Here is a 10,943-nt window from a genome sequence, read left to right as displayed (position 1 = left end):
TATTCAACAGCGGCTGCCAACAGAAAAGGTCGTCCTCGTTGCGTGTTTCTCCACAGTGTGAGGCAGGTTGCTACGTCATTCCGTGTACCACCTCCATTGCCTGGCAGCTGGCAGCTTCTGCACAGCCAGCCAACACCCATCCGTCATGAGTGCGCCAGACAGACCTGAAGGGCTTCTTAGGGGGGTGTGGAAATCTAATCCTAATCAAGTCAATAAGTAAGAAAAAAAAAAGATTCCCTGAGAATGATGCTTGAAAAACTGCAGTCTGCAATATTTCTGCAGGATCGAAGAAGCGTCATGTCAGCTCAAACACGCAATTTAAGACCTTTCCTGCTGGAAACCGGTTATTGCCATGTGTAAGTGGTTGAGGGAATATATTGTGTAGGGTGAGGGGAATGGAAGTTAGAGTTGGAAAGTGTTAGGAAGAACACATAACGAATTATCTGAGATGTTTCATTTTATTGTAATTTAAGTTATCCAATTTTTAATCCATACATGTAGGTTTTATAACATTACACCTGCATTGTAATGTACAATCCAGTAGCATATACCCTTTATTTTACTATATACTCACAGCTCAGTATAGTTTATAATATAATATGATATGAAGATAGCTTGTTAAGAATTTTTGACTTTGAACATCTCCAACATCTTAAAACAACTAATGACGACGGAATTCCTCTCTAAGCAAAACTGGACGTGGCTTCATAACTGCTAATCCCTGGAACCCTTTAAAACGGAGAAAGATTCCGCTGAAGTCGTTCGCGAGTTATTGTTAAGAAATATCGTGGGTGTCTTCTCCATTTCGATTCGGGTTGGTCTAGAAGGGTGGGGACACTCCTTGTGGAGGTTATTGATCGCCCCATGTGCAGGCGCCGTGGGTGGGGGCGGTTGTTGGTGTGTTTTGTGTGTGCGTGTCTGGGCCTGCGGGGTGGGGTTGTGCGATGGCATGTCCTTGGCTCTGAGGCTGTTTGTCCTCTGTCATGAGAGACAGATAGCCAGCATCCAGAAATAACTCAGCATTGATTCTCCACTACCCCTCCTCACTGCCTTGCTTTGGGTCATCTCCCTCTCTCTGTCTCTGTCTCCCTCTCTCTCTCTCTGTGACTTCTCACTTACTCTTATTCTTTTTCTCCCAGAATGAAGTCATTCAACCAGCCTCCCCCACTCAGATTTCTCTCTCTCTCTCTCTCTCTCTCTCTCTCTCTCTCTCTCTCTCTCTCTCTCTGTGTCGTCTCTCTCTCTCTCTCTGTGTCGTCTCTCTCTCTCTCTGTATCGTCTCTCTCTCTCTCTGTGTCGTCTCTCTCTCTCTCTGTGTCGTCTCTCTCTCTCTCTGTGTCGTCTCTCTCTCTCTCTCTGTATCGTCTCTCTCTCTCTGTGTCGTCTCTCTCTCTCTCTCTCTCTCTCTGTCGTCTCTCTCTCTCTCTCTCTCTCTCTCTCTCTGTATCGTCTCTCTCTCTCTCTGTGTCTGTGTCTCTCTCTCTTTCTCTTGCTCGCTCTATTCCGCCCCTGTCTTGTTTCCGCATGTCGGCTCTCCTGTTGTTAATCACTCTCTTTTCCACCCGCTGCTCGTCCCCCATCATTTATTCTTGGCCAATTTCAGAGCTCTCGGATGGGCACGGGTCTTGGCTGTGAGCCCCGGGCCGACCCGCTGCCTGTCGTGATGTATTAATGCGCTGCTGTCCATTGTTAACAATGTGGATGAATGGGGAAAGTCTCACTGTCTTCTGCTCACACACAGAGGGGGTTATTAACACCGCAGTGTCCAAAGCCACGGTCATCACGACCACATTTCAAAGTACACAGGGACGGCCAGGTCAGCAGATTTACAAGTGAAATCTCCGGCCCATTATTGATTGCAAACAGCCTGAGCCGTGAGGGTAGGGGCCAGGGGGAAAAGGATAGGAGGCAGAGGATAACGAGGGGGAAGGAACGGAGGGGACGGAGAGTGGTAAAGTATAGGAGGTGAAGGAAAGGATTGAAAGGATAGGTGGGGAAGGGGAGAGTTGACCGAAGATGTAAACTCTCACCTGGACAAACCCATCCTGGCATTTCTAAACAAGCTGTTAAAATGCACGACTTAAAGCATGGACTCATCAGGTCTCTGATATTCAAAACGCAGTCGCACAAATCTGATATTCAGACCCCGGTGTTTTGCCAGTTGACTGCTGCGAATTTCTGAAAGATCAGTGTATTATTCCCGAATGACACGGGAGCTGGGGTTAATGTAAAAGATAAGATGGCCTCATAGGTTCTGGAATGGTTCCAGACAACGTGTTGAGGTGGAGGTGGAGGAGAAGAAGGGGGGGTCTCTGGCACCCAGAACTGCCATGTGTTTGAGGCCAGAAAAGGGTTGATTGGAAACATATGGAGGAACAGTCTGTAACCTCAGACTGTTAGCCCCAGCCGTACAATAAACACATACACAAACACTCATACACATTGTTGAACGTGTTGTGTTTGACGTCAAAAATATATGTTTCGTAAGATAACAAAACATTTCTGCAGCTGCAACATCCTGTTACTGTGTGTCTGTGTGTCTGTGTGCGTGTGCGTGTGTGTGTGTGTGTGTGTGTGTGTGTGCGTGTGTGTGTGTGTGCGTGTGTGTGTGTGTGTGTGTGTGTGTGTGTGCGTGTGTGTGTGTGTGTGTGTGTGCGTGTGTGTGTGTGCGTGTGTGTGTGTGTGTGTGTGTGTGCGTGTGTGTGTGTGTGTGTGTGTGTGTTTCAGGAAATAGACCCAGACTTCAACCACTGTGCAGTGTGTATCGAGGGCTACCAGCTCAATGACGTGGTGCGAATCCTGCCTTGCAAGTAAGTTCAGAATCAGTATGCGCTCGGATATTCTCGACCTTTGACCGTGTATAATCGAATGCATCCCAACCTCATCTCACATTCAGGCAAAAGTATCCCTGTCTATATATTAACACCCTTGTTCACTTGCACACCCTTAGATGCACTTATGTTATTGTTTAGTTGAGTTAAAAGCAGTTTTTTCTATATTTGCATATGAGTTGGGTATCAAATAAAGGTTTAGACTCGGTGTGATCCCAAATTGTGCTCATATATGTGTGAGAAATGTTGCCTCATGAAGTATATCTCTGTGAGTCAAGCAGAAGGGTGTGAATATAGCAGTTAGGGGAAAGCTTCTGTACATGATCATTCCGTGCAGACCTTTTTTCCACTGTGATAAAATGGCAGAGTGTGTTTAATCTGGTTTTAGTCGTTGCACTTCTGCTCATCCAAACAGGCTGCCAAAAAGAACCTAAGGTGTACCACAACCCAGACCTTGTCCTGTAATGAACTCGAAAAAAAGTTTGGAAACTCAACTGCTCCGAATGAGCTGGTTGCTGCCCGCCTAATGGGCCACACCACAATCACTGGGTGGATTTATTCTCTGTGGGTATATTGGCTAATTTGGGCGATTTGGTGCCTTTGGTTAGAGTCAGTAGGCTTACTCCAAGTCTGAACGTGCATGTTTTTTACTTTAACTTTGAAGGGTTGACCTGATATGCACATGAGATGAGTTATGGTTCCTCATAACATGAGTTATGAGGAACCATAACAATAGGAGGATTGAGAACTAACTGTGCGGGTGAACATAGACAAAAAAAGGGCATTTCTTCCTCTTTTCACTTCCACAACAATGATTCAAGCGTTCTAGAAGCTCGACACCTTGTCCGTTGGCTTAAGTATTTGCTCCATATCGTAGATCACAATTGCTGAAGCGGCGTGTTTTTTTTTAAATGGATGCTTGATGAGTCATTAACACTCGTGATGTGAACTGTGAAGCCTGTGAGAGGTGAGAGCTGGGAGAAGGACCTCTGTACGTTCACACAAAAGCACATATAAAGGCAATCACACACACATGCACACGCACGTGTGTGTCTGTGTTTTTAAATGTTTATGTGTGCATTTGTTGTGGGTTTGCTTCAATGTGTGCCTGTGTACTTGCCTGGGCCTGACTGTGTGTGTGTTTCTGGATATGCGTCACTGCATGTTTTTGTTGCATCATCCAGTCCAGCTGGCTCATTGCCCCGCTCATTGTCAAAAAGCTATGAACAGGGTCATCGCAGAATGAACCCGTCAATCCAGTGTTTTTTGAGCCACAAGCGTCCCCTGGTGGCTATGTCTGTCTTAGCACAATACTAAAGTAAATACCAATGTTATATATTTGTTATTATAATGTTATCAATAAAAGAACATTAGAAAGGAAATTTGGCTATCTAAATGTAATAGTATTTTTGAACTATATACTCATTATTAGAGTCATTATTAGAGAACTTTGAATGTAGATATATATTATCAGAGTATATAAAAAACGTTGGTCTGAGCCTGAATGAGGCCAAACCCCTAGTTCAGCTCTGGCGGCCCCTTGTGGGACGCTGCAGTCCTGCTAGTTCTTCACCAGGTTCTAATGTAACTGGTTCAAATTAGACCCTTTGAGCATCAACGGGATGACGACCGTACTGTAGACAAGGGAGAGAGACAACTGTATTTGACCAGTAAGCTTCTCTCTATAAATGAATCCTTTAGACATCCTTTACCTCTCACCCCCCTCCGCTCTTTTTCCACCATCCGCCAATCACCCCTCTCTCCTCCTTTTCTCTCTAACCCCTCTACCGTTCTATTTCTCCTGCCCCCCTCCTGCATTCACTCTCTCCCTTTCTCCCTCTGCAACCTCCCCTTCTCCCTCCCTCTGCCTCCACCCTCTGTCCCTCACCTCCCCCTCTGAATCTCCCCCTCACTCCTTCACTCTTCCTACCTGTGTCTGTTCCAGGCATGTCTTCCACAAGATGTGTGTGGACCCCTGGCTTAACGAGCACTGTACGTGCCCCATGTGTAAACTCAACATCCTCAAAGCCCTGGGGATCATGGTGAGTCCCCCCCCCCCCCCCCCCAAAACACATCACAAACACACACATTTTTCTTCTGCTTCTTTTGACGTTTCTGTGATTATGGTGTTGTATCTGGTATTTAGGTGTTAGCTAGTCATTAGTGTATATAGTAGTGTTTCTTACATGTCATAAAATCAAGCTTAACCTTTGACGTTCAAGAGCTTTCTTTTCCCCTGCATTGTGCAAAGGAGCAAACATCTCCCCCTGCTGCCCACATCGAGTCACTCATGGCACTAGGGAACCCTTATAGTTGATGTGATTTTCAATGCCATTTAACAATTATTTACCTGAGGTGAAAATTGTTTGAGTATATACAACACGTGAACACTCCAAAAATAAACAAGGTAACCCTTTGTGCTGGGATTTATTTATTTTTATTAGCGGTTTATTCGACCGTCAAGAAATATCCCAAGTTTGAGATCTCAATCATGGGATATTGCCCAATATCCTGAGATAGCGAACCAATCAAAATGCGCCTTCTTAGGAGGTTCATGTGTAGCATACTAATGTGTATTATACACAATAAGGGCAACCACCAACTTTCTGTACACAAAACTCTGAGGGTTTTGTATTTGGGATAGTTTAGTTTTAGTTTCAAGCTCAAACTAGCAAACGATAATGTATCCATAAAGTGGCAAAAAGAGTGTTTCAAAGCTAAGACTACTGGACCTCATTGTGTTTGTTTCTGTTTTGCAGTGAGCTAGGACATATGCTCCGGATTTAATATTGGCAAATGCATATAATAGAAATACTAATTCAGGACAGATGCTTACAAGGCCAACAAAGAACAGCTTTGTCATTATGGAGTCCCAGTCTAGTTGGCTAAACTAAGATCATTTAAACCAAACAAAGAATAAGATAGCGATTAATTGCCATGTTAGTTTGCAAATATGAGGATTGTTTTTCTGATATGTTGGTTCAGTGGTTCAAAATGTTTATAAGAAACGGACAGATGCCGGTAACGTGCTGCTAAGATGCAGTAAGTCGAGGAATAAAAATAGTTTCAGGTCAAATGCAGGTAAAATACAAAAAAACTCATTCAACTAAACAAATCTAAGAAAGAAGTCGGTAATCCTAGATCTATCCCCAAATATAATATTTTCCCCAATGAAGCACCGTAAACAATTCTAAAACAAGCTAAGCTAAGGCATGTGTGTCTCCCCAACATAAGACCAACCTGCCGTGCGTGGACAACGTGGCCTTCGGCATGGAGAGGATAGGGCGCAGCCAGACGTCGGGCAGTCAGAGGATGGCTCTGGTGGACCTCTCCAATGAAGCCTCCATCAGTATGGAGCCCCTGAGGCCCTCTGGGGGCCCGCAGGGGGTCCCCTCGGACGGAGAACTCACCCCTCACACCGGGGAAATCAACATTGCCGTCACCAGTAAGTCTAGGCCAGTGTTTATCTTACCATGTGTCGGTCTCTTTGTTCGCTTTGTTCGCCTTGCTGCGTCTCCTTTTGTGGCTTTTGTTTTGACTCCTTCTGTTTGTGTGTTTCTGATGCATTCGAGGAAATAGTTATTATAGATGTATCCAGGAAAGTGAACGTAACCCTTCACGTTGGTGGAGAAACATGGACGGCGAGCAGATAGGAAGGCAGGGATGCTTTTTGTAAAATCTTGCTGTCGTCTGCACTTTTCTGCCCCTTCTTTTTACCATATATCATTCGAGATAGATCTTATCCAGATAGACAACAGTTGTCTCAATGAAGCCAGCCGCCATTACAACAAAGACATCCATTGAGCCATAGCGGCTGTGCTTGAGTGAACTTGAGTACAAGCTACAAGAGGACATTTTGGATCAGATTCTCTAATCCTACCAGCCCCTTCTAGTGGTGAACAGCCACCAGAATACCAAATCAGCCTTCTCAGCAGAGCCCTGACCAGCTTCTTATTTGGGATTATTTGACTGATGCCAGTTGTTATGGTTTCCAGAGAGAGTATGATTTCTCACTCGCCATAATAGCCCACACTTCAAGTTGAAACAGGATGTGGAGGTGGGCTGGAACCAAGCGTAGGAGAGATCACGGAGATAGTGTGCTGCAACAGTGAGAGTACTTAAGAGAACCATCGCTACGGGTTACACTTCTGGTGTATCATCCTCGGTTAAATTAAATCAGCAAACACTTGTTTGAAAGGGAACACATGAGAGCTGCCAAAAATAACATTTTGGTTCAATGTCCGTTTCATGTTGTCCTGACTTCCACTGCATTCTGTCAAATGTTTGTTTTTCCTTCAGTCGCTTAATCCAATTGATGGTCAGGCATATCAAGGACTCTATCTTTAAAGCTCGGAGTCTCTTATCTCATGTTTGGCAACTCTCTTTATCCCCCAGCCATTCCCAGTTCTTGCTTCTAATGTGCTCTCGGCTCTTGCTCTCTCCGTTTACCGCCCCTCATCTCTGAGTCTCCTCTTCTGTGCCTCTGGGCCAGTGTAAGACCACTCTGGTCTTTCTTTGGGTCTTTCTGTGGTTCCTTGGAGGGTTGGGGGGGGTCCCTCTCTCTCACTAACTCCTGATCCCTGTCCTTGATTTGGCAGAGCTTTGGGTTATGGTCCTCACCTTCGGCCTTCTGTTTGTCCTGGTGCTGTGCTTCATCACCATGAAGGCTGCAACACTAATCAGCGGGCAGGATGGAGAAGCGATGCCAGTAGTGGATTAGAGGAACATTGACCTGGAAGATGACCTCTGACCTCTGAACTACTGTAGGTCATCCCCCGTCATGGGTTCCTCCCTCAAGATTGACCTTTTTGAAATTTAATCAAAGCTCCACATTTTTCCTAGCATTGTGGTTTCTTTATTTACCCATTTGTCCTTGTTCCCAACACTTTACTTCTTCATAGTTTAAAGGACGCAAAGTGGATTCTGTTAATGCCATCCGAAAAATCTTTATAATTCCAACAACTTGCAGTAAAAAACAGAATGACAATTAAATGGGGTTTCTTGTAGGAATATATAAGCCGTGGGGATTCAGACTGACTGTGCTTTGTGGCCATAAGGTCATTAATTTTAATGAGGACACTTCTACACATCTTCAGTCTTGATTAAACAGGAGAGAGGGACTATTTTTACTCTTTGAATACTCAATGCCATCAAGTGTATTCTGTTCGGTTCTGCAAAAATCCCAAGACCTTTTCCTCATCATAGTTGTTGCTAGATTACTTATCATAATGAGACCAAATTAAAGAGATAAGGGGAGGTAAGAGTGAGCAGTTCTTCCACTGGAAAAACAGGAAAACTAGGCTCTTCAACACTTCTATTGTTCCTCTTCGAGCGATTCTGCCTCTCCTTTCTTCTTCCTTGAAGGGCTCAGCTATGCCCATCTCCTAGGCTGCCTTGGCTACATTAGCTGCTACATTAGCTGTTACATTAGCCGTGGCATTAGCAGTTCAAGACTGGTAAGGATCTGATGACACATCAACATTCTTCAATCTTTTCCAATACAGTGTTACCAACTGTCTTTTGCAATGTTCGTTTTCAATTTATTCTCCTTTTGATTCATTTTCATGGGTTCTTAGGTCAAAGCAGTTGCTGCCCAAACTTTTAAAATGTTTAATAAACGTTGTTTTAGGTATAACTACTAAAGTACATAAATTACTTGAATTCTATTGAATCTTGTCATTAAATCTTTTTAAAAGCGCAAGTTATAATTGTGTGTGTATGCGTGTGTGATGAAAGAGACAGTGAAAAGTATCGAGAGGCTGCAAGAGGGAAAGAACCAGCGAGAGAAGAGACACAATACGAGAGAGAGAGAGAGAGAGAGAGAGAGAGAGAGAGAGAGAGAGAGAGAGATTAAACCTGTTGCATCCCCCCTCACCTCCAGGTGGCCATTTCTTCAACCGGAGCTCGGGCTCCCCTCGGAGCATTGTGTGTGAGGTTGAGCTGCCTGACAACCAAGTGCCCCATGACCTCTACGACGACAACAAGTCATGAGCAGCGCCTCCAAGATGGCCGACCCCCCTCCTCCTCCCTACTCCCCCCTCTCTTCGCCCCCCCCCCCCCCCCCCCCCTCTTTTCCGCCTCCTTCCTTGCTGAAGGACCCTCTTTGGAGGGTGGGGGTGTTTGTGGGCGTGTAAAGGGAGGTGGGCAGGGGGTGTTGCGATGGACAATGTCTTCTGAACATTCAAATCAAAGACTCTTCTGGCTCTGCTGCTGCGGATTGTAATGTTGCTATGTTGCTATGTCAATAAGCCCGGAGGTTGGAGTGAAGCGGTGGGGGGATAACATTGATTATGGGGTCTGCAAAAGAATAATCCGTCTTTCATGTTTTCTTATATTTCTCTTCAAACGAGATACCTCTTCCTTGGATATATATATATATGTATATATATATATATATATATATGTATATGGATGTATATGGATATATATATATATATGTATATATATATATATATATATATATATATATATATATGTATGTATGTATGTATGTATGTATGTATGTATGTATGTATGTATGTATGTATATATAATCCGCTAAATCACGTCCTGATTCACAAAGCTTCCCTATTGGGCCCTCTCTCTGTGGTTTGCGATGAAAGCCCACAGCGTGCTGTCCGCCATCGTGGACCAGCTTTCTCTCTGTCCCAGCCATGATGACCGCAGCGATGATGACCCCGTGAAGACCAGTGAAGAGGCCATTTTTGAATGGCAACCCACTGACAGCCTCCACAATCAATAAAGACAGTGAAAGAGGAAGCACTGGATATGGAAGTAATTTCATGGACAGAAACCAGTGTTTGCAAACAGTGTTATAATCCTGTAGCAAAAGAACACAACCCTACTGTTTCTCTAGTGCTACGAGACGATACATGTGTATACAAAAAGCTTATGAAATACCCTCTGCGTGAAATTATCTGAAGCCCTCAACAGGGGACCTAGTATATAACGTATATATACTGTACAATCTATATACACACGACGATATAGCTTTTAAATGGCCTATGAAAAAACACAGTTTTCATTTCCGTTTCTCAGTCTTGTCAGCAGAAAGATTGTTTTTAGTTTATTTTCCTTTGTGTTCTAGTCTTTGTATCTGATACATTGTACCGTGGTGGTGAATAGCAGGGCACTTGGGTTTCGGTCACTGTGTTACATATGCAGTCCTGCCTCCGCATTAAACATGTCGTTACTGCCTATGTAGCAACGAATCTTGCCTTTTGTCCGTTTTTGCCCTTACTTTCTGCATTCAACAGTGTCAACCTCCATTAACCCTGGTTCTTCTGCTACACTGTGTTAGCCAAATGTTACAAAAATGGGATTGGCCACTGCTACTAAATCTGTTCATTATTAGGATGTACAGATAAAGATGAAGAGATCTACATCAATCTCCTGGAAATGATTGTGCCAGATATTGCTGAAAACATCTCGACAATATAAGAATAAAAACAATAGAGGAATGAATGTAGATTAATAAGAAGTAAATATTAACACTAGTGCATAATATTGTAATAAGGTAATATGCACTTCAGCACAACATTTCTCAGATTATCAGGTTTTTTTAAATAATAAGTTAATACTACCTACGATCAGTACTAACAATGCAATGGTAGGTAATGCTAGAAACAGACAGACAGTCAAGAAACAATTTATGATTCATGAACCTACGGTTAATCCCCCCGTCTATGAACATTTAATATTAATATTTAACTTACATGCTTGCTGTGAAATGTTTCGCGCCATATGATTGGTCAATCGGCCCGAGTAGAATGTCCCGCCCTACAGGTTTCGGCCAATCATATATTTTAGCTGGACGTCATGTGAGAGGTCGCTCAGACATGAGGGGAGGAGGTGTGGTTTAAGGCGAACCAAGGAACATAACAACAGAGAAGCGACGGCGGCCAAGCATCAAGTTACCCACACTAACACCGGAACTTATCTACAAAATAAAAGCATGTTATCTAGTCACTTCTTCACACACTATACGAAGTCTACCTTACAAACGTCAATATAACTCAATACATTTTGTTTTTAATAAAGCTTATAAACATTCTGTTAAAAAAATTAATGTATACCCAGTTTAGTGAATGACCTATCTATTTAGACCTTGAG

At 43.6% G+C, this 10,943-nt stretch overlaps 1 protein-coding gene across 2 annotated transcripts in view; it reads left to right on the top strand.

Annotated features, from left to right (window-relative positions):
- The window catches only part of rnf130 (ring finger protein 130), a 22,889-nt gene extending 12,847 nt beyond the window's left edge, over nucleotides 1–10,042 (top strand). Inside the window, exons 6-10 of one of the 2 annotated variants that reach the window (XM_079744689.1) lie at nucleotides 2,728–2,810; nucleotides 4,777–4,873; nucleotides 6,066–6,276; nucleotides 7,430–7,594; nucleotides 8,713–10,042. In XM_079744689.1, the coding sequence (XP_079600815.1) occupies nucleotides 2,728–2,810; nucleotides 4,777–4,873; nucleotides 6,066–6,276; nucleotides 7,430–7,551 (513 nt within the window). In that variant the 3' untranslated portion in view covers nucleotides 7,552–7,594; nucleotides 8,713–10,042. The remainder of the gene's footprint in view (nucleotides 1–2,727; nucleotides 2,811–4,776; nucleotides 4,874–6,065; nucleotides 6,277–7,429; nucleotides 7,595–8,712) is intronic. The other variant, XM_079744690.1, reaches the window with a different exon arrangement.
- The last annotated feature ends 901 nt before the right edge of the window (nucleotides 10,043–10,943 follow it).

The sequence above is a fragment of the Pollachius pollachius genome, assembly GCF_949987615.1.
Source record: "Pollachius pollachius genome assembly, chromosome: 10".
In the NCBI taxonomy this organism is placed as follows: Eukaryota; Metazoa; Chordata; class Actinopteri; order Gadiformes; family Gadidae; genus Pollachius; species Pollachius pollachius.
Note: the sequence above shows the minus strand (reverse complement) of the source record. Positions and strands in the feature narration are given on the sequence as shown.